General features: G+C 38.7%; 1 protein-coding gene and 1 long non-coding RNA gene across 2 annotated transcripts in view; one reads left to right on the top strand and one right to left on the bottom strand.

Annotated features, from left to right (window-relative positions):
- LOC106733402 (uncharacterized) overlaps window positions 1–24211 on the top strand; it is a 61357-nt gene that overhangs the window by 24401 nt on the left and 12745 nt on the right. The window lies entirely within an intron of this gene.
- Window positions 12926–14300, bottom strand: ZNF529 (zinc finger protein 529). Its single transcript, XM_027766771.1, is given in 6 exon segments — window positions 12926–13125; window positions 13128–13406; window positions 13409–13718; window positions 13720–13750; window positions 13752–14071; window positions 14073–14300. Coding segments are annotated over 6 exon segments (1308 nt in total). The 5' UTR covers window positions 14241–14300.

Here is a 24211-nt window from a genome sequence, read left to right as displayed (position 1 = left end):
TATGGAATGGATCAATGAGGATAACTTTCAAAGAACTTGTATGTGGAATCTGCACCCACCCAGTAAGAATTGGACTCTAAGAGCCCACAGTGGTGTCCAAAGTTCCCTCCTCTGCAACAGACTGGAGGCTCTGAGCAAACTAGAGCTGGTTAACACCATGATGGACAGGCTTGCCATAGGTTGCACCGTTGGGGACTGGGCGTGCTGCACACAAATCCTGTATGTGATATAATCTTGCTTTGCTTTGTAGCCCAGTCTGCGCTTTTCATTGGCCGGGTGGGGCGGGGCACCTGGTGCAAGGCCAAGAGCAGGCAGTACTGCCAGCAGCGGACTCGCAGGAGAAAGCGCATCACATCGGACTGCTGCTTCCTCCACAGCTCCTGGACGTACTTGTACATGCCCTTCTTGGCTTACCTGATGGCTGCCGCCAGACGGAAAGGAAAGAGCCTTTCTCTCTGACAGGTTTTTGTTACAAGGCTCGTGAGCTCGCCAGAAAGGCAGAGACGGAAAGCGAGAAATCACCCTCCAGGGCAGATGGCCACGCCTCCAACCCTTCTCCATTTTCCTCTTGGGATCTTGGGTATGCATGCATGCACATGCGCCCGGCATGAGTTTAAGACACACACACACACACACACACACACACACACACACACGCCCAGCGTGAGTTTAAGCCATCAGGTCCAGGACTTGAACCACTGTTGACTATATGGGAGTCCAGCAACATAGCCATTACACCAACTGCTGTGCACCATTTAAGGTTATTATTAATAAGTAAAGAACTGCTCCTGGCCTTTCATTACATATTTGGCAGTTTTGTAAATCCTTTGTTCATTTTGCCCTCTTACATTGTCTATCTTTGTGGTTGGGTAGTTCTCTGTATTGAAAGGGTTTGATTATCTTTTTTCTTTGTTCTGTATCTGTCCTGTCAGTGAGTTTCATATTTCAGGTGTTTTCATGATAGTAGCTATCATTCTTTCATTTCTAGACATAGTACTACCTTAAGCATTTTTTCATAAGACCAATCTAGTGATAATAAATTTCTGTTTTCATTTGAGAAAGTCTTTATCTCTCCATTTCTGAAGGCTAGCTTTTCCTGGGAATTATTTTTAAAATTTTAATTTCTCTTACATAAGAGAGATAAAGTAGAAGTACCCAGACAGAGACCTGGCATGCTGCAATCCTGTTCCTAGCATCCCAGGCAGCTAGGACTGCAGGCACACATGGATATGCCTAGAATGTTGATGCAGGATCTGAACCCAGACTTCCCATATGGCTCCAGCATTGCAGTGCCACTGCACAGGGTCACAGGCTCCACCTGTGCCACTGTGACAGGGTCTCTGGATACAGTTTTCTTATGCCTAGAATGTTGATGCAGGATCTGAACCCAGACTTCCCATATGGCTCCAGCATTGCAGTGATACCCCACCACCTGTGCCACTGTGACAGTTGCAGTTTTCTTGGTTGTTCTTTGTTTTTTAAATTTTACTATTATTATTTAATTTGACCAGAGAGAGAGAAAGTGAGCTGCGAGATACAGGACTTGAAATGTCGTTGGCCATGTGGGAGTTCAGTGCCCCAACCACCACACCATCCACTGGCCTGATACCACATTTTCTTAATCTAGTCATCATGTTTTGGGCACTTAAGTTCATTCCATGCCTCATCTATTGTGAATAATGCTGCAATAAACATGAATGTGCAAGTGTGTCTCTGATAGAATGATTTCCTGTCCTTTGGGTAAATACCCAAAAGTTGGATTTTTGGATCATATTGCAGTTTTATTTGTAAAATTTTGAGGAACTTTCATATCATTTTCCACAATGTCTATACTAATTTGCATTCCTAAAAACAGTGTACAGGGTTCCTTTTTCTCCACAATCTTGCAAGCACTTGTTTTTTTTTTTGTTTTTTTTTTTTCTCTGATTCTAGACCTCCTGACTAGGGTTAAGTAATATTTCATTGTGGTTTTCATTTGCATTTCCCTTATGATTAGAGATGTTGAACATTTTTTCACATGCTTTTCGATCATTTGTATATATTCCTTTGAAAGTTCTCTGTTTGGAGAGATTATTATTATTATTTATTTATTTTTGCTATAGGGTGCATGCGCTCACTGGAAAGAAGGAATCAGAAAGTGAGAAATCATCCCCAGGGGGATGACCATGCCACAGTCCCTTCTCCTCCATTTTCCTCTTGGGGTTTTGGGGATGCATGCACAAATGCCTGTCATGTTTTTCAGGCTGCTGAATCCAGGAGGCCATGTAGGATCCACCACCTTAACCACCGTGTCATCTGTTTATTCTATGATTACACATTTTAAAATTGGATTATTAGTTTTTCTGTAGGTGAGATGCTTGAATTCTCTATATATGCTAGTTACCAATCCCTTTTCTGAAGTATAGATTAGAAATGTTTTCTCTCATTCTGAGTTCGCTCTTTATTTTCTTTGCTGTATTTAAGTTTTTTAGCTTGTTGTAATCCCACTTTTCTTTTTATAAAAATTTTTTAGAACTCTATTTTTAAAAATTTGACTAAGAGAAGCGAAGAGCGACAGTGAGGGAAAGTGAGAAAGCAAGCTGCCAGGTCCGGGACTCAAACCACAGTCAGCCATGCAGTCCAGTTTCCCCAACTGCCATGCTACCTGCCAGCCCCCATATAATCCTACTTTTCTATTTTTTGAGTTGTCACCCATGATTTAGGGGTCATATTTAAGAAATGTTTACCTACTCTAATGTCTTCAAGTGTTTTCCACAGTTGCCTTATAGTTTGAGGTTTTACATTTAACTTTTTTTTGTTTTTTGTTTTTTGTTTTTTTTTAGATTTTTGCCAATTTTGTTTTTTGGTTTTTTTTAGATTTTTGCCAAAGGACAAATGCAGTTGCTGGAGAGGCAGAGAGACAGAAAGTGAGAAATCACCCCGCCCCCATGGGGCATGGCCATGGCACAATCCCTTTTCCTCCATTCTCCTCTTGGGATTCTGGACATGCATACACACACCTGTCATGAGTTTCAAACCACTGGGTCCAGGATGTGAACTGCAGCCAGCCATGTGGGACTCTGCCAATGTAACCATTACACCATCTGCTGGCCCCTACATTTAAATCTTTAAGTCATTTAGAGTTTCTTTATTTAAAGAATTATTTTATTTAACTTTATTTATTTTAATTTGACCAGAAAGGGGCAGAGAGAGATAGAGAGAGAGAGGAGGAAAGTGAGAAATTATTTATTTCAATTTGACCAGAAAGGGGCAGAGAGAGATAGAGAGAGAGAGGAGGAAAGTGAGAAAGCAAGCCACCAGGTCTGGGACTCAAACTGCAGTAAGCCATGTGGGAGTCCAGCATCCTTAAACACCATGCTACCTGCCAGTCCCCCATTTTGAGTTTATTTTTGTTAATGGTGAAAAGTAAGGATCTAGTTTCATTTTTATACAGGTGGATATTCAGTTTTCCCATCACTATTCGAGATTTTCTTTCTTCCACTGGATTTTGTTGTGCCTTTTTTTCCCCCCAACAGTGTACATGGTCTATTATTAAACCATTGAACTTCAGGCACTAAACAGACCAAGATTTCTGGCCTCAGTACCTTATGGACTAACAAATATAATGCAGATTAGAAATAGTGAACAGAGTAGTCAGTAGGTGGCATGGTGGTAGAGGTGCTGGACTCCCACATGGCCAACCATGGTTCAAGTTCTGGACCTGGTGGGTTGCTTCCTCACTTTCCCTCTTTCTCTGGTCAAATATAAAAAGTAATAATAAAAATAGGGGCTGGCAGGTGGTGTGGTGGTTAAGGGTGCTGGACCCCCACATGGTTGACCATGGTTTAAGTCCCAGAACTGGCAGCTTGATTTCCCACTCTCTCTTTCTCTCTCTTTAAGTCTCTCTGGCTCTGTCTCTCTATGGTCAAATTAAAAAATAAGTAAAGTTAAATAAAATAATTCTTAAAAAATAAAAAATAATTCTAAAAAAAGAAAAATAGTACAGTGCCATGTCAACACCCAACTACTAAAGTCCACATTAAATAGGTGTTATTTCCGTAATCCAAAATGGCACCTAACCCTAAAATTACTTACAAAACATATTCATCCTTGGATCCATAGCATTTCAAACTAGTAACATTGCACATAGTCACAAGGTGCAAATACACTGAACTACTTATGAGCATTAATAGTGATTTTATTATCAGACAGAAGCATGTTGTCTTGTTCTAAACAATCCAGTAAGTTTTCAGTTCATTCAAGTACAGCTTTATGGCTAATATGCTTCTCTGGATTCAGTTCTGTTCTTCTAGTCTTACTAGAAGGCTTTTGCTTAGCAGCCTAGGTATGGTCCTCAGTAGTTTCACTGTCAGTACCTGATAGCTTGAGTCATTACTCTGAAAATCAAACCACTGATCAATATTCTCAATGTCAACAGGTTCACAGTCTTGTATTCTGTAAAACCATTGCTAAGTTAGCTGCAGAAACGACTCCTTCATTGGTGTTCATGCCTGAATTTCCTCCATTGGTAGGGGAAAGCTTTTTCCATGCTTTGGTTATGGTACTTGGTTTTACCACGTTCCAAGCTCATGGTACTTCATGAATTGAATTCAGCACTGTTAAGTTCTTCCAAAACATTTTCAGGTCAATTCCTTCATCCATATGTTGGGTTGTCGAAAAAGTCATGACACATTTTTGCTGTATCATGACTTTTCTGACAACCCAGTATTTCTTGGCGAAGTCCTACTCAGTAGTATCTTTTTACAGTGGCTAGGACTTCCTGGCTCATAGGTTGAATTAGACTTGTAACATTTGATGACAAATAGTTCACAATTATTCTGCCATCATCTGAACTTGGCATTTCTTTATTTGGATGTGCTGGGGGGGGGAATCTAAAAGTGGCACTGATTTTTCTGTAAGTTCCTTGGATTTCAAATGCTTCTATACCTGTGACACAAACTATTTTCAGACCGCTGTCTCAAACAGATTGATCTATCTACACATCTTTTTGACTGAAATAAGTGGTAGAAAGTGTGAAAGATTAGTGCCTTTTGAACACATGGTTCCCCCCACACACACACACAAAACATAAAGATTAAGTTTGTGTAAACCTGTGGCATTTGTACAGTGCATAATTATGATCTTCTCTCTGCTTGACCTATACCCAGAAGTACTTTGCTAGTTTCAAAGGCTAATGTCCTTGATGGTAGACATTTCCAGAACAAATCAGTTTGACCACCATCATAAATTTGCTCTGGTTGTCAATTCTCTCTCTAAACAAATTCCTGAAAGTTACCACAAAATTATCTGGCAGTAGTTTCATTTCCTTTTTAATTTTCTCTTTGCCTTTGAGATACCATGGCACTACTTAAATCAAGTTAGCCAGCCAGATGATGTATGAAAATCATGTTCAATTTCCAAAGCCTTGAAAAAGAACTTGGCTTGTTTTGTACAAATAGGATTGTGTAGAGAAATTCCATCTGTTTTCTTTTCTTTCTTTCTTTTTCTTTTTTAAAGAGAGATTTTTGCTTTAGGGTACATGCACTCATTCGAGAGGGGGAGAGAGAGAAATGAGAAATCACTCCTTTCCCCCAGGAGGGATGGCCACTCCACAATCCTTTCTCCTCCATTCCCCTCTTGGGATTTTGGGCACACAAGCACATGCACCCAGCATGAGTTTCAAGCCTCCAGGTATGGGACTTGAACTGCAGGCCACCATATGGGAGTCTATCACTTTAAACACTATGCCACCTGCTGGCCCCCATCTCTTTTCAGTTAGTTAAACCACTCTATCACAACTCTGTCGAGCTCCTCATGAGTGGATTACTTCATAGATATACTTTTCTACTCGTAGGATCTGAACTGTTGGCAGTTTCTTTGTTCTTTTTAATATAACAATCTGTGGATTCATCAATTCCATACACCACAGAAAGGTTTTTGAAAAAGATGCCTTCCTCAAGTTTCTTAATAATGTTGTTTGTTCTTAACTGTCAAAACCACATGCTTAGGTTTCCCCAACATTTTAAGTGTCTAATATTTTAGGCAATTATTAGCACAAAATAATTAACAACTTAGATTTAAATACAAAGAGACTAGAAAATGGAGTCTCAAAAACCTCTTTGTCCCCAGGACACAGATAGAGTGATGGCCAACTTCTGGACAAGGTCTGGATAAGTCTTCACTAACTGTTTAAAAACCATTTAAGTTCCTACTTAAAAAAAATGACTTATTCACTGTAGATCAATATAGTATACAAAATGAGATTTTTCCATACAGAATACACTATTGAGAATACTCAATCAAGGATATTACCATACATGTTATCATCAACAAATAATTTTCCCATTTCTTGTTTCTTTTATATTTTGCTTGTTTTTTCTTTCTCCCTTGATTCCCTACATCTCACTCTCTGCCATTTCTCACCCTCCTCTCACACTGTCTCTGGTATCTTCAGTTGTTTTCCATGCCTTTTTTATTGGGGGAGGTTTTTGTTATAGGGTGCGTGCACTCACCAAAAAGAGAAAGACAGACACTTTTAGACAGCATGAAATCACCCCCACCCCCTTCAGTGGGATGGCCACGCTGCAATCCCTTCTTCTCCATTCTCCTCTTGGGATCTTGGGCATGCACACACACACACACACCTGGCCTGAGTTTAAGCCACCGGTTCTGGGACTCAAACCGTGGTCGGCTACATGGGAGTCCAGCGACATAGCCATTACGCTAACTGCTGGTCCTTCCATGCCTTTGTTTTTTCACATTTTACTGATTCATTAAAGATCTTAATCTAAAAACTTTCAATAGAAATCACAATTATATACATATCTATGAACCCATGTCTGACTTTAGCATAAACCTCAATAAGGAAAGTGAACATACGCTAAAGTAGCACCCAGCTTGTGCTATATAGTGTACTGAAGTAGTTACATAGGCATTTTTTAATGCATTTTTAAATTTCTTTTTTTCTTGGTTTCTTTTAAAATTTTATTTATTTTACATTCATTCATTGAGCATCATCACAACATACAAAATGTGATTTCTCATCCAGAATACACTGTATAGTGACTTAACCATACATGTCATTGTCAACAAATACATAGATATGAAACAAGAAATGGAAAAATATATATATTATAGATGTCCTCCTTATTTCTCACCCTCTGCCATTTTCCACCTTCTTCACACCACAAGGTCTCTAGTATCTACAGTTGCTTTCCATTCATTTTTCCCCCTCACATTTTATTGATTCACAAAATATCTTAATTTATCTAACTACTTTCAATACTAAGTGTAGCTGATATGTACATACCTGTGAACAGATGGCTTTAAGCATGAAACTCTGTGAGTAGAATGAATATAATATAAAGTAGCACCTAGCTGAGGCTATATAGCTTACTGTGATCATTAAATATGTATCTTAAAATATATTTTTTAAGTTCAAGAAAAACTGTTTTAGCTTTAATAAATAAAATTTTTTAAATGTTAAGAGAGCTTTCCTTAAAACTTAAAGCCAGGAAACAGGTTAGGGTTCTGTTCAAATAGTAGGTACATGAACCTATTGGCAGCTTAAGAAAAGACAAAAATCCTTAAATCTGGAAAACAAAGCATAGAAGAAAATCAGTAATATTTTGGTCAAAAGTCATAAGATTCTATTTCACCAATTCAGTCTCATGTATTTAATCTATCTTCTGTTGTGATCTGATCTTTGTGTTTAACTTCTGGAAGACAACATCCAACTCTAGACTTGTCCTTACCATTAAGTTGGACATTCTCTTAGTTGTTTCTTGAACTCTTATTTCTGTGTGTCTGTATCTAGTTTTCCTGATATAGCACTCCCTTCAGAACTTCTTGGAGAGCTGACCTGGTTCTGGTAAATTCTTTCAGGTTTTGTTTATCTGAGAATGTTCTTGTCTTTTCTTCCCATATGAAGGATAATCTTGTGGGGTACAGTATTCTTGGTTCAAATGGTATTTTTCCTTAGCACTTTGAATATATTTTCTCATTCTTTCCTTGCTTGCATTGTTTCCATGAGAGGTATGATGTTAGTATGGTGGGATATCCTTTGTAGGTAACTTGATGATTTTCTCTTGCCAGTCTTAGTATCTTGTCTTTGTGGTTTTGGTCTCTCTGGCTATAAAGTGTCTTGTCCTGGATCTGGTGGCTTAAACTCATGCTGGGTGCATGTGCATGCGTGCCCAAGATTCTGAGAGGAGAATGAAGGGGAAGGGATTGTGGCATGGTCATCCCCCGGGGGATGATTTCTCACTTTCTGTCTCTCTGTCTCTCTCTTTCTTTCTGGCGAGTGCACATGCCCTATAGCAAAACCCTCGAAAAGAAAGAAAGAAAGAAAGAAAGAAAGCAAGAAAGCAAGCAAGCAAGCAAGAAAGAAAGAAAGCAAGAAAGCAAGAAAGCAAGAAAGCAAGCAAGAAAGAAAGCAAGCAAGAAAGCAAGCAAGCAAGCAAGAAAGCAAGCAAGCAAGCAACAAAGAAAGCAAGAAAGCAAGAAAGCAAGCAAGAAAGAAAGCAAGCAAGAAAGCAAGCAAGCAAGCAAGAAAGCAAGCAAGCAAGCAACAAAGAAAGCAAGAAAGCAAGAAAGCAAGCAAGAAAGAAAGCAAGCAAGAAAGCAAGCAAGCAAGCAAGAAAGCAAGAAAGCAAGCAAGCAAGAAAGCAAGCAAGAATGAAAGCAAGAAAGCAAGAAAGAAAGCAAGAAAGCAAGAAAGAAAGCAAGAAAGAAAGCAAGAAAGCAAGCAAGCAAGAAAGCAAGGAAAGCAAGGAAAGCAAGGAAAGCAAGGAAAGCAAGGAAAGTAAAGAAAGAAAGAAAGCAAAGAAAGAAAGAAAGAAAGAAAGAAAGAAAGAAAGAAAGAAAGAGAGAAAGAAAACTGCGCAGTGCTCTAGGGTCTGGTTTTAACTGAGATGCAGATGGTTGTTGATTGGTTTATCCTTAGGGAGCAGGAGGAAACATAAGAATTAGAAAGACAAAGGAACCAGCAGTTAGTGTAATGGCTATGTCGCTGGTGGTTTCCATCCCGGACCCAGTGGCTTAAAACTCACACCTGGCGCGTGTGCGTGCGTGCCAAGAGAGGAGAATGGAGAAGGGATTGCGGTGTGACCATCCCCCCTGGGGGGGGTGATTTCTCCCTTTCTGTCTCTATGTCTCTGTCTGTCTGGCGAGCACACGAGCCCTGTAGCAAAAACCTCTCCAAAAAATAAAAAATAACAAAAAGAAGAAGAATTAGAAAGACAAAAGGCCAGCAGAGAGCTAAGTTTAAAAGTTAAAAAAAATTAAAATAGAGAAAGATGGAAAGACACAGAGAGAACAAGTAGGGTCTTCTAACCTGGCTCCTAGCTAGACTGAAGAGCAGGAGGTGAAGTCTGGTCAGAGGGTCTTGGTCTCTCCTATCTCTTGAAGAGCCAATCTAGTGTTAGTGAATTCATTTGCTTTTATCTGGGAGTCTTTTCGTTTCTCCTTCTAATTTGAAAAAATAGTTTTGCCAGATACAGTATTCTTGGCTGAAATTGGTTTTCTTTCAGAATTTTGAATATGTCTTACCATCCTCTCCTTGCCTGCATGGTTTCTACTGAGAGGTCTGAGGTCAGTCTGATGGGTATCCTTTATAAGTAATTTGATGCTTTGCAACACTTTTGTCTTTGACTTTTGCCATTTAAGTGTCCTTTGTACTTCTTGGATCTGGATGTCTGCTCTCTCCCTCGACTTTGACAGTTTTTAGACAGGAATTTATGAAATAGATTTTCCATGTCTTTACTCATCTTTTCACCTTTTTTTTTTTTATTTTTGAGAGGTTTTCGCTATAGGGCGCGTGCACTTGCCAGACACAGAGAGACAGAAAGCGAGAAATCACCCCCCGGGGGGGATGGTCACACCGCAAACCCTTCTCCTCCATTCTCCTCTAGGGATCTTAGGCACGCACACACATGCGCCCGGCATGAGTTCCAAGCCACCAGGTCCGGGATGCGAACCGCGGTCAACCACGTGGGAGTCCAGCGACATAGCCATTACGCTAACTGCTGGTTCCCAATCTTTTCACCTTCTTGAAATACCCATTATGTAGGTATTGAATTACTCAGTGGTATCTGTTCAGATCCTTTGTATGTTTTTTAAATTGGGCTATTTTATTAATTTTTTAAAAGAGGGTTTTGCCTTAGGATGTGTGCATTTGCCAAGGAGAGACAGACAGAAACAGTGAGAGGGAAAATTAGAAAGCACCCCCCGGGGGGCGTGGTTATGCCACAATCCCTTCTCCATTCTCCTCCTGGGATCTTGGACCCACACACACATGCACTCGATGTGATTTTCAAGCAACCAGGTCTAGAACTCGAACTGCAGTCAGCCATGTAGGAGTCCACTGACATAACGGCTACACCATCTGCTAGCCCTAGGCTATTTTCTGATGTAGAGTTTTTATTATTCTTTCTACACTTTATATTTATGTTCTTTATCAGATGGTTTGTGAATATCTTCTTCCTGCTGGTTGTTAGTCTTTCCATTCTCTTAATATCTTTCAAACAGCAAACGTTTTTATTTTTATGAAGTATAATTTAAGCAGTCTTCCTTCCATGAATCATGCTTCTGGAGTTGTATCTAAAAAATCATATGCCAATAACAAAGTCATATAGATTATTTTCTATGTCATCTTTTAGAAGTTTTATAGTTGTGTGTTGTACAATTATGTCTACTATCCATTTTGAATTTTTTGAAATAATTGCATAAAAAATACACTTGGTTCATCTCAACATTCTCCAAAGACTTAACTGAGAGATTTCAGTTGATGTTGGAATCATCAACTTTAAATTAGTTTTAAAGCCTAAAGTCTCATGAAAATATCATCTAAATAATAAATGGGTGAACCTAGAGGAATGATTCATCTTGAGGCAAATTTCATCTTCAACAGTAAACATGTGAAGTCAAACAGGTTATGAGCTTCCTAACTACAGTGGTGGGACATAGGATAGACATTACAATTACAAAAGAGGGAAGTTGGAGAGGGGTGATGGGTGCCAGTGAGTCCAAAACCTAGCAAGGCAAAAATACATTAGGTCTTTAGGGTTAAGAATAAGCCTCTGGGCCAGCAGGTACCATGGGGGTTAACGTGCTGGATTCCAACATGGCTGACTGTGATCTAAGTCCTAAACCCAATGGCTTGAAAATTATGTGGAGCACATGTACATGTGTGGCCGAAATCCTGAGATGAGAATGGAGAAGAAAGGATTGCAGCATGGCAATCTCCTCTGGGGGGTGATTTCTCACTTTCTCTCTTTCTGTCTTTCTTGGGAAAGCACACTCATCCTATGGTAAAAATAAAACAAAACAAAAAAGAGAGAGAGAGAACAAAGAATAAGCCCCTTTATGTCTGGTCCCATGCCACAGTGGTTAAGAGAGCCATATCCCACATGGTCAACCATGTGGTTCAAATCTTGGCCCTGACACCTTGAAAAACACCAGGCATATGTGCATGTAAGCCCCAAATCCTGACAGGATAGAGAAATGAGTGATCTGTGGTGTGACAGTGCTCCACTTGGGGGCAGGTTTTCTCCTTGTTTTCTTTGGCAAGCACAGGCACCCCTCTGACAACATATATACAAACTTGAGCTGATGGTTCCATATCAGTGACTGCTGGGCTAGTGGTCCCACTTCTTTGATTTTGCTTTGTGGGGTTCCTCCCCTCACAGTTCTGTCAGGCAGGAGTTCTATCTCCAAGCTTCCAGATGACCCTGCTCTCAAAGATCTAAGCAGGAGTTGTCAGGACTGTTAAAACCAAGCCAGTGTCCCTGTCCTTTGAAACCAAGGAGGAAGCCCTGAAGATCTGTGAATTGATTTCAGACTCACTCTTCCTTTTGGTTGAAGAATAGTGTGGGATTGCAGCTGAACAGCACTGTATTGTACAATTTAACTAGTCCAACATCCTGGTGTCATTTCATCCATTCCATTCATTTTGTTCCTTTTGGCTCCAGCTGGCAATGTATCTCCTGGTGACATGGGTCTTGGCCAACTACTGGTCCTGCATCCCACACATTTCAGAATAAACTAATGGGAACCATTCTATGTCAGTAGATAATAGGAATGTTAATTAATATAAAAAGTTATGTAATGACTACGTCGCTAGACTCCCATGTTCAAGTCCCGGACCCAGTGGCTTAAACTCACGCCAGTCGCGTATGCGTGCGTGCCCAAGATCCCGAGAGGAGAATGGAGAAGGGATTGCGGCATGGCCATCCCCCCTGGGGGGTGATTTCTCGCTTTCTGTCTCTGTCTCTCACTCTCTGTCTGGTAAGAACACATGCCCCATAGCAAAAACCTCTCCAAAAAAAAAAAGTTATAAATATTTATCACCTTTGACCAAGGAATTCTACTTTTAAATACAGAATGGCTGGGAGCAGCAGATATCATAATGGTTAAATCGCTGGGCTCCTATGTAGTCAACCACAGTTTAAGTCCTGTACTGGCAGCTTAAAACTCATGCTGGGTACCTGTATATGCATGCCCAAAATCCCAAGAGGAGAATAGAGCATAAGGGATAAAGTGCAGATATCCCACCTGGGGGTGAGTTCTCGCTTTATGTCTCTGTCTCTCTGGTGAGCGCACACGCCCTTAGAACAAAAATCTCTTAAAACAAACAAAAAAATCTCATGCCAGGCTTGTGTACATGCCTGCCCAAAATTCCAAGAGAAGAATGGAGAAGAAGGAATTGTGGCATGGGCATCCCCCCCAGGGTAATTTCTGGTTTTCTGTCTGTCTCTCCAGTGAGTGCATGTGCCCTATACCAAAAATCTCTCTAAAAAAATACAAAATGGCCATAAAGTCCAGAAACAGATTTTAAAAGGGGGATATGTTTCTGATTATGTATTAAATCCACAGGGTTTCCCAGTGAAAATCAGAAACAAAAGGTCTTTCATTCCAATGACTTCTTACCAGTCTATTTTTTCTGATGTCATGTAAGATGCCCATGTACACTAAAGGAATTCTCACATTCCTTACACTCAGAGGGTTTATTGCCAGTATGAATGCTCTGATGCGTTGTAAAGGATGAACTATACCTAAAAGCCTTCCCACATGCCTTGCATTCATAAGGTTTCTCTCCAGTATGAATTCTCTGATGTTCAGTAAGAGCTGAACTATATCTAAAGGCCTTCCACAAACCTCACATTCATAGGGTTTTTCACCACTATGAATTCTCTGACGCTGAATAAGGGCTGAAGTAAGTCTAAAGAACTTCCCACACTCCTTACATTCATACGGTTTCTGACCACTGTGAATTCTCTGATGTCTAGCTAGTTCACTACCTACTCCAAAAGCTTTCTTACATTCTTTACATTTATAGGGTTTTTCGCCAGTATGAATTCTCTGGTGTCTAGTCAGGGAAGAATTATTTCTAAAGTCCTTTCCACGTGATTTACATTCATAGGGTTTCTCTGATGTTGTGCAAGTTCCTTACAGACTCCAAAAGCCTTCCCACATTCTTTACATGCATAAGGTTTCTCACTAGTATGAATCCTCTGATGTTCAATGAGCTGTGAACTAATTCTGAACATTTTTTCACAGTGTATACATTTGCAGGGCTTCTCACCAGTATGAATTCTCTGATGTTCAGTAAGCCATGAATGAAATCTAAAGTCCTTACCACATTCCATACATTTGTAAGGTTTCTCATTGGTATGAATTTTCTGATGCTGAGTAAGTTGTGTATGCACTCCAAATGACTTGCCACAAAATGTGCACTCACAAAATGTGTTTTTCACCATTATAAATTCCTTGAAGTAATTTCTCCAACTCTTCCAAAGGTCTTTCCATATTCCTTACACTTATAGAACTTATAATTATAAATTTTCTGTAGTACACTAATTTTTTCATGTAAATTAAAAGTATTCCCATATTCCATATATTTGTAAGGCTTCACACTAGTATAAATATTCAGTTGTGTATGTGAGTTATCTATCTCAAAGGTTTTCCAACATTCATTACAGTCATAGGTTTTCTCATCAGTAGGTATTCTTTTATATCCATCAAAGTTTGAGTCAGAATTGAAAACTGTCCCATACTTACATTCATAGGGCTTCTCATTGTTATAAGTTCTCTGAAGTTAATGTAAGAGATTGGCAATTTTTGTAATTGGGCACTTTTCCAGAGATGACTACCACTTGACTGAAACATCCCATTTAATATCCTTGTACATCAATCTTGCTTTTGCTTTGCCTACCATTTCTGAAAATAATGCTTTCAAGGCAAATAAATTTGCTACTTTCCATCACCTCCCAGTGAGAACAATTGTTTGCAATAATCTTCTTTCTTACAGATAAAAAACTCTTTGTCTCACAGATGACTCTAAATCTGAAAGGGAAAAAAAATTTCATATATCACAAAAACAACAGTTAGAAAACAGAGAAGACAAATTGGAAACAACTCACAATGTAAGTCAAGGTTTAAAATACTGTTATGAAATCTGGAGAAAAGAATTCAAAGAATGATCACAGTGTAACATTAAGATTGTGATGTTTATGAGAAGAAAAACAGAGTCACTGAATCTAAATGAGGTGTCAATTGTCACCTGGTAAGATTGTTGGTAAGTACTGACATTCAGGAACCAAGCCAGAAAAACTGAATAAAAATCTATACAAAATCTGATCTTAAGACTCTTGTAGAGATACTGCTAATGCAGATCAAAAATTGATAACTTATATGAACAACTTTGTGCTATTATTTTTTCTCTACAATTATATCTTTTTTTTTTTGGATAGTAAGTATTGCTTCTAGGACTTCATTATAATCCACTGTCCCCTTTCTCCTAATCTTTTCTCTCCACTTCCTAGGTCAAAACACATTCCCTATCACTTAGTTATATTTCATCTCTCACAAAAAGGCATTTTGGGGGGCAACATGTGATGGTTAAAAGTGCTTGACTCCCACATGGCTGGCAATGGTTCAAGTCCCAGACCTGGTGGCTTGCTTTTCACTTTCCCTCTCTCTTTCTCTGTCTCCCTGATCAAAATGGAAAATAATAATAGTAATAATAAATAAATAAATTCTTTTATTTTCTTTTCTTCTTCTTTTTTTTTTTTTTTTTTTTTTAAAGAGGCTCTTTTCATTTCAGCTCCTTCTCATTGTTCAGGTCAAAAAGTTAACTATACTTTGAAAGGGTATATTAGGTGACCCTAAGTAAATTCCTATTTATGCCTCTGTACCAATATCTAGGTTCCTTGTTCTCAATCCATTTTTCAAGTTGTGTATTTATATTCTATTTTGTCTATATGTATTTCATTACTCCTTAAACTCCACAAGAACAAATGCATTAATATTTTAGTAAGCCTGACAATTAATAACAAGTCCCAGGAATATAGTACATGATAATTGTAGAAAAAGTAAATCAATAGATAAAGGAATCTAGGAATAAAAGTATGGTGGTGTGGTTAAGATAGGTGGATCCAATATGGCTTACTACACAGTTTGAGTCCCAAACATAGTGACTTGAAAATCAAAATTTTTGCATCAACAGTGCTTGTACTTCAGGCCTCCAGGTGATATAGTCATTAAGGTGCTGAACTCCCACATGGAAGATCACAGTTTCAGACCCAGCAGCTTGAAACTCATGCAAGGCACGTGTGCATGCATGCCCAAAATCACGAAAGAATTCAGAGAAGGGTTTGTGGTGTGACAATACCCCCAAAGGGTGATTTCTCTTTTTTTTCCTTTTTAAAGTTACACTTATTTTTTAAAAACATTTCACTACTATGCATCATTTGGCTTGCAATAAGAATATACCCAATATGAAATACACCTTAGACCAGTCCAGTTGAGAATACATGTTATGATCAACAGGTAATATATATATGTCCAGCGACATAGCCATTACACTAACTGCTGATATATATATATATATATATCATTACTTTTACTGTTTATACAATGAACTGCTATACATCATTCAGATTGTAAAGAGATTTTAAACAGAATGATATATAACTCAGTCCATCCCAGTTGAGAATACTATACATGTAATCATCAACAGGTAATAAATCATATCTGTGTCCCACAAATGTCTTATCTCTCTATTCCCGGCCCCCCTCCCAAATTTCCTGTCCTACACTCTTCCCCTCTCCCACTCTCCTTCCAGAGTCTTGTATTTTTATGACTGAATAGTATTCCATGTAGTATATGTGCCACACTTTTTGAATCCATTCATCTGTCTGTGAACATTGGGGTTGGTTCCATGTCTTAGCTATCGTGAATAATGTCACAAAAATATAGATGTGCAAGTAGTTTTCTGACTGAGCTTCTCCTGTCCTTTGTGTAGATACCTAGGAGTGGAATTTCTGGTTCATATGGTAGTTCTATTTGAAAGTCTTTGAGGAGCCTCCATATTGTTCTTCACAGTGGTTAGACCAATTTACATTCCCATCAACAATGGGAGAGTTCCCCTTTCACCACATCCCAACACTTATCATTTCTGTTTGTTTGTTTGTTTGTTTTTGGAGAGGTTTTTGCTATAGGGCATGTGCGCTCGCCAGACAGAGAGGGAGAGAGACAGGGAGACAGAAAGTGAGAAATCACCCCCCCAGGGGGATGGCCATGCCACAATCACTTCTCCTCCGTTCTCCCCTCTGGATCTTGGGCACGCACGCACACGCACCCGGCATGAGTTTTAAGCCACCAGATCCGGGACGTGAACCATGGCTGACTACATGGGAGTCCAGCGACATAGCCATTACACTAACTGCTGGTCCCATTTCTGTTTATTTTAATCTTTGGCATTCTGACTGGGGCTAGGTACTCATTGTAGTTTTGATGTGCATCTCCCTCATGATGAGGGATGTTGAACATATTTTCATATGCTATTTTGCTGTTTGTGTATCTTCCTTAGAGAGTTATTCAGCTTATTTTCTCATCTTTTAATTGGGTTAATCATTTTCTTCTGGGTAAGCTGCTTGAATTCTCTATGTATTCTGGTTATCAGTCCCTTATCTGATGCACAGTTTACAAAAATATTTTCCCATTCCAAGGGTTGTTGATTCACACTAATTATGGTGTCCTTTGCTATGCAGAAACTTCTCGATCTAATGTGATCACACTTGTCTATTTTGGATATTATTGTCTGTAAAGGCTGGATTTGTGCCCTATCATATGGTCAATCTTTAAAAAGGTTCCATATAGGGGTGAGGAAAATGTATATTTTGTGTTCTTAAGATGGAAAGTACTACAGATGAGTTGGGTGCATAGATACTCATAAGCATTATGTCTTTTTTTTTTTTTTTAAAGAGGTTTTTGCTGTAGAGCATGTGTGCTCACCAGAAAGACAGAGAGACAGAAAATGAGAAATCACCCGCTGGGGAGGTGGCCTTGCCACAATCCCTACTCCATTCTCCTCTCAGGATCTTGGGCACGCATGCACATGTGCACGGCATACGTTTAAGTTGCCTGGTTTGGGACTGAAACTGTGGTTGACTACATGACAGTCCAGCAACATAACCATTACACCATTTGCTGGTCCGTAAGCACTGTCTCCTTGGTGAATTAGCTCTTCTACTACTATATAATGCCCTTGTCTTTTCTTACAGTTTTTGTCTTAAAGCCTATTTTGTCTGAAAACAGAATCATGATTCCAGTCCTTATTTGATTTCCGTTCACATAGAATGTCTTTTTCCAGTCCTTCATTTTCAGTTTTTATGTATGTCTTTATCCATAAGGTGCATTTCTTGTAGGCAACAGAGAGAGAGTTTCTGGTGTTTGTTTGTTTGATTGATTTTTTTTTTTATTCATTTAGCCAGTCTGTGTCTCTTGATCAGAGAATTTAATCCATTAATGTTCAATATTATTGATGTTTTTGCACATGTTCCAATCATGAAGTGAGCCACTTTCTTGGTTGTTATTTGTTCTCTTCTGTCTGCCTTTAGTTTTCCTGGCATAGCACTCCCTTCAGAACTTCTTGAGGAGCTTGTCTGGAGTTGGTAAATTCTTCCGTGTTTTATCTGAGAATGTTTTTATCTTTTTCCCAGGTGAAGGATAATCTTGCCAGGTATAGTAATCTTGGTTGAAACTGTCTTCATTTAACACCTCGATTATATTTCCTCATTCTTTCCTTGCCTGCATTGTTTCCGGTGAGAGGTCAGATGTTAACCTGATGGGATACCGTTTATAAGTAACTTGAGGTTTCCCTCTGCCAATTTTAGTATCTTGTATTTGTGGTTTTGGCCAATCTGGCTATGATGTGTCTTGGAAATCTCCTTGGGTTGATTCTATTTGGGGTCCTTTGTGTTTCTTGGGCCTGGATATGTGAATGCCTCTCTAGGTTTGGAAATTTTCTTCCAGATTTCATGGAATAATCAATGCCCTTATTTTCTTCCTCTTCTGGGATACTGATTTCCAAATGTTTAGGCACTTAAAGATATGTAGTATTTCTCAATATATTGCCCTCATTCTTGGCTGTTTTATCAGTCTTTTTGATAATTCTTTCTAGGTCATAAGTTTTGTCTTTTATATTCAAGATTAGATCTCTGTGTGATCTAATCTGCTTTTAATACTTTTGAGGGAGGTTTTCATTTCCTGCATCACAGTCTTTATCTTTAACAATTCTGCTTGATTCTTTTTTATGTCTGTTCTTTCAAATTGTGAAAGGCCTTTCTCATCTCCTGAAGGTCATTGTCTCTTTCCTCTTGCATCTCATTTAGTTTCTTCACTATAAATATTCTGAATTGTTTAACTGACATTTCTATGAGTTCCATTATGTTTTTTGTGGATGATGAGGAATTGATGTTTTCCCTTGGGGGAGAGATATTTCTTTTTTTTTTTTTTTTTTTTGAGAGAGGTTTTTTGCTATAGGGCGCGTGTACTCACCAGACAGACAGAGACAGAGAGATAGAAAGTGAGAAACCCCCCCCCCCCCAGAGGGGATGGCCATGCCACAATCCCTTCTCCTCCATTCTTCTCTCGGCATCTTGGGCACGCACGCACCCATGCCCAGCGTGAGTTTAAGCCACTGGGTCCAGGACTTGAACCACGGTCAACCACGTGGGAGTCCAGCAACATAGCCATTATGCTAACTGCCGACCCCATGGGGAGAAATATTTCTTTGGTTGCTCTTATTTCTTATGCCTCTGCGATGGTTTCTAGTCATCTGGTGCTTTATATGTTCCTTCCTAAATTTTTCGAGTTAATTTTGAGTGTTCAAAGGCATGTAGCAATACTTAGTTGGTGATCTCTCTGCTGCTCTACCTCCCTGATGCTTACCAGAAACCTGCACTGTCGTCACTGATCTTGGATGATTCAAAGTCTTCCATTTCTAGAGAAGAGGTATTGCTGAGACTGAGTTGCTGTGTTTTAATTTAGGAACAGAGGATCATATGGTATATGTTGTACACTGTCCACTTCAGAAAACAATCAAATCTTAAAGTTTAGAGTGCATGGGAGGGGATAAGCCACAGTCTCTTTGCAGTTAAGTTTCCCTGCACAGGAATTGGTGTCCAGATGGGGCTGGGAGGGTCAAAAGGTCTTCTCAAAGTCCCAAGCAACACAAATGAGAGTTCAAAGGCAATTAGGGGAGGGGATGAGCACGGGTCTCTGCTGCACATCCTCCAGTTGCAAGCAGCCTCCCATATAGAAAGGCATTCCCTGATTTCTCAGTTTCTGTCTCCCTATCTCTCTGTCTCTCCAGCAAGCACATGTGCCCTATAGCAAAAATATCTGAAAAAAATTGTACTTGAATTCAATTTATTGTGAAATTTTGAAGTCTCTTCACACATTTTTTTTAAATTATGATACCTATTGTTAAAGAACTGATAAAAAGAGTATTTTTTTTTAAGTTACAAGATTTGGAGGCAAGAAGGTGGCCTGGTTAAGGTACTGTATCTCACAAGGTCGACTCCATGGTCTGAGTCCTGGACCTAGCACTGTGTGTGTCCAAAATTCAAAGAGGAAGATGGAGACTGGTGTGGCCATCCCCTCAAGATTCTTATGTCAATAAAGTTGGTGAAGTAGACTAATGAATTAATTTCTAGGTAAATACATATAAAAATCTAACACCAAAACTTATAAAAAAAATGAAAAAGAGGGACTAGCAGTTAGCATAATGGCTATGTCACTGGACTCACATGTAGCCGACCGCGGTTCAAGTCCAGGACCCAGTGGCTTAAACTCATGCCGGGTGCGTGTGCATGCGTGCCCAAGCGCCCAAGAGAAGAATGGAAGAGAAGGGATTGCGGCATGGCCATCCCCCTGGGGGGTAATTTCTCTCTTTCTGTCTCTCTGTCTCTATCTGGTGAGTGCATGCGCCCTATAGCAAAAACCTCTTTAAAAAAAAAAAAAGACCAATTTGCTGGAAAGATAAAATTTTCAAAAAATTTTTTCATGAGGCAAAAATATCAGTACTATGCCTATTACCAAGTCTGCAGCAATAAGCCAGTTGATGATCCAGAAATTCTAGAACAAATGTTTGAATAATGATCTGGAGTAAAGAAGGTACAAGATATGCCTGGACTGTTATGCCAGAAAGTAGTAAAGTTTTATATTAATGAGGTCATGTAAAAAAATAAATCATTTGAGGGAGCTAAGGCAGACCACCACTTTGACAATAGTAGAACCAACATATGTATGTATACTAAAAAATGTTAAGCCAACAGAAGACTAAAACAACAACAACAACAACAATAAAACTACACTTGAAACCAATTCAAGTGAGCTAGGAAGATTATGGGGTGAATCTTGAAAAGGCTTTTGTCAGAAAACAAGAATAAACAAAGATAAAAAGATAAAGTAAAAAATATACAGAAACCATCATAATGATTACCCAAAAATCATACACAACTGAACAGCGAAAATAAACTGGTAAGCTAAAGTACACTAAAATAATGAAAATCAGTAAGTCAATAAGACATAAAGGTCAGAAAACCTCAAGAATAGCATTTGCAGCATTTAATTAGATATTGTAACATAAAGAGCATAAACAATCGTCCTGCTTCTTTTCTTAGAATTACTTTTTAATTTTACCAAAGAGCATGAGGGCAACTAATAAATATGGACGAATGAGAAGGTGAAAAACATATTGATTGAGATAAGAATTTCAAATTGCAAAAAAAAAAGAAAAAAGTAAAATCATCAGTGAGGGGAACCAGCAGTTAGTGTAATGGTTATGTTGCTGGACTCCCACGTAGTCGACCGTGGTTCACGTCCCGGACCCAGTGGCTTAAAACTCAGGCCGGGCGTGTGTGCATGCGTGCCCAAGATCTCGAGAGGAGAATAGAGGAGAAGGGATTGCAGCGTGACCATCCCCCCTGGGGGGTGATTTCTCGCTTTCTGTCTCTATGTCTTTCTCTGTCTGTCTGGCGAGTGCACGCGCCCTATAGCAAAAACCTCTCAAAAAAAATCATCAGTGAGGAATTGTTTTTTTATTTTAATCACATATCTCTTTATAGTGTACAATATTTCTTTTTCCAGCATGAATACCATGCACATCAGTCAAGACAAAGATATTACTATAAACATCATCAGCAGCGAATAGCTTCACCTTTGTCAAACATACTTTTACTTTATTTCTTCTCCTTTCCCCTCCCTCCCATACTAAACATTTTTTTACCTTTTATTGATTCATAAAAGTTCTTAACTAAATTAAAAATATGAACAAAGCTAAATTCCAGTGACAAGTGCACCGTAATTCTATTTTGAAACCATTTTTCCTCTCTTCATTCCTCCTTTTACTAGGGGTATAAGCGAACTTATTTGAAAAAAAAAAAAAGTTTAGTCTCAATTTGGTCTATTTGCACAAAGTCCAATAAAATTCCATTTCTGATGCAAGGCAATAAATACTACTCTATTATTGAACTTACACAAATAACCATTCTGCCACAAAATGCTCACAAATATTTTCCAATTGCAGAGGGGTCAGGAACGGAGAAAAGTTTATGTTCCAACATTAAAATTGGTAGACTTTGAGTAGACCAAAAAAAAAAAAGAAAAAGAAAATTTAACAAATTGTTGAACCTATTAACAACTCAAAAGAAAACAAAAATCCTAAAATCTAGAAGACAAAGAATAGAAGAAAATCAGTAATATTTTAGTCAAAAGTCACAGAATTCTATTTCACCAGTTAAGTCTCATGTAATTAGTCTCTCTTTTGTTAAATTCGCAGTGTTACTGTGGTCTGATCTTCCCGTTTAAATCCTGGATGTTAACATTCAACATTATTACTGACATTTCATGACTTGTCTCTACCATTAGGTTGACCATTTACTCGGTCATTTTCTTGTGCTCTTATTTCTGTCTTTAGTTTTCCTGGTGTAGCACTCTCTTCAGAACTTCTTGAAGAGCTGGCCTGGTGTTGGTAAATTCTTTCAGGTTTTGTCTATCTGAGAATGTTTCAGGTTTTTCTTGCCATATGAAGGATGATCTTGCCAAATATGGTATTCTTGTTTGAAACTGTTTTTCACTTGACATTTTGAATATGTTTTCCCATTCTTTCCGTACTTGGGTTGTTTCTGATGAGAGGTCCAACAGTAGCATGATCGAATATCCTTTGAAAGTACCTTGAAGGGACCAGCAGTTAGTGTAATGACTATGTCACTGGATTCCCATGTAGTCAACAGTGGTTCAAGTCCCGGACCCGGTGGTTTAAACTCACACCGGGCACATGTGCATGTGTGCCCAAGATCCTGAGAGGAGAATGGAGGAGAAGGGACTTTGGCATGGCCATCCCCTCTGGGGGGTAATTTCTCGCTTTTTGTCTCTCTGTCCTTCTGGCGACCACATGCACCCTATGGAAAAAAACCTCACCAAAAAGAAAAAAATCATGAGGAGATGTTTGTTGTATTTTACCAATGCTTTTCCTGCATGGATTGATACGATATAGTTTTTATCTTTCCTTCTGTTAATATTATTTATTACATTTACTGTTTTGCATATGTTGAAATACTCTTAAATCCCTGCAAAGCCTACAAAGTCATGGGGCAGATTTTTTTTTTTTAAATGTGTTGTTGAATATAATCTTCTTGAGAATTTCTGAACCTGTATTTATCAGGGATATTGGTCGGTAGTTTTCTTGCTTTATGTACTTGTCTGTTTAGGGGATCAGGATGATAGAGGTTTTGAATAATGAATTTTGAAGGGTTTCTTCATTTGTGATCTTTAGAAATAGTTTGAAAATTGGGGTTAGCTCTTCTTTAAAAGTTTTGTAGAATACTGAAGTGAAGTCATCAGGACCTGGGTTTTTATTTGTTGGGGGACTATATTACTGATTCAATCTCATTGCTTATTATTGGTATATTCGGGTCGCTATTTCTTCCTGGTTCAACATTGGTAATTATACATGTCCATGAATTTGTCCATCTCATCTAGGTTTTGTTTTCTGGTGCACAGTCACTCATAGTATTCTCTCATGGTCTTTTGTATTTGTTATGTCTGTTGTAATATTGCTTGTTCCATTGCTTATTTATCTGGTTCCTTTCTCTGCTCTTCTTGACTAGTCTAACTAACCATGTGTCAATTTTATCTTCTCAAAGAACCAGGTTTGGTTTATTTTCTGTATATTTTATTCTCTATCTCATTTATTAATATTTCTGCTATTTTTGTGTAGATGATCTGTCCAGAGGATACAGTGGAGTGTTATGATTCCCAACAATTAATATGTTGCAGTTTATCTCTCCCTTTAGATCTAGAACTCTCTTTCATGTATTTGGGTGCTCCAGTGCTAGGTGCATATATTATCTATAAATGTATTTTCTTGGTGAACTAGCCTTTTTAGTACTATGTAGTGTCTTTCCTTGTCATCTTAAGAGTTTTTGTCTTGAAGTCTACTCTGTTTGGTATCATGACTCCAATCTTTTTCTGGTTTCTACATGGAATATCTTTTTCCAGCCTTTCACTTTCAGTCTATGTATGTCTTTATTAGTGTTTTTTGTTTTGTTTTGTTTTGCTTTGCTTTTGTAAAGCAGCATATAGAAGGCTCCTGTTTTATTTTTTAATCTGTTGACCAGTCTGTGTCTATTTTTTGCCACAGGGCACATGCATTCATTGGAGAGAGACAGAAAGAGAAAAAGTGAGAAATTACACCCTGGGGGGGGCATGTTGCAATCCCTCCCTTTTCTCTATTTTTCTTCTAAACGTCCTTCCTCAGACCCTACTCTTTCACACACACTAAATCTGGTATTTACATCCATATACTGTGTTTCTTTCTATATCCTTTAGTCAATTAGCTTCAGTCATAGAGTGCAGACACTCGGTATATATTAAATGGGGACAT

This window comes from Tupaia chinensis, unplaced genomic scaffold, assembly GCF_000334495.1.
Source record: "Tupaia chinensis unplaced genomic scaffold, TupChi_1.0 Scaffold143654_1, whole genome shotgun sequence".
Taxonomy (NCBI): domain Eukaryota; kingdom Metazoa; phylum Chordata; class Mammalia; order Scandentia; family Tupaiidae; genus Tupaia; species Tupaia belangeri.
The sequence above is the reverse complement of the archived record's forward strand: the minus strand, read 5'-3'. Positions and strand labels throughout refer to the sequence as shown.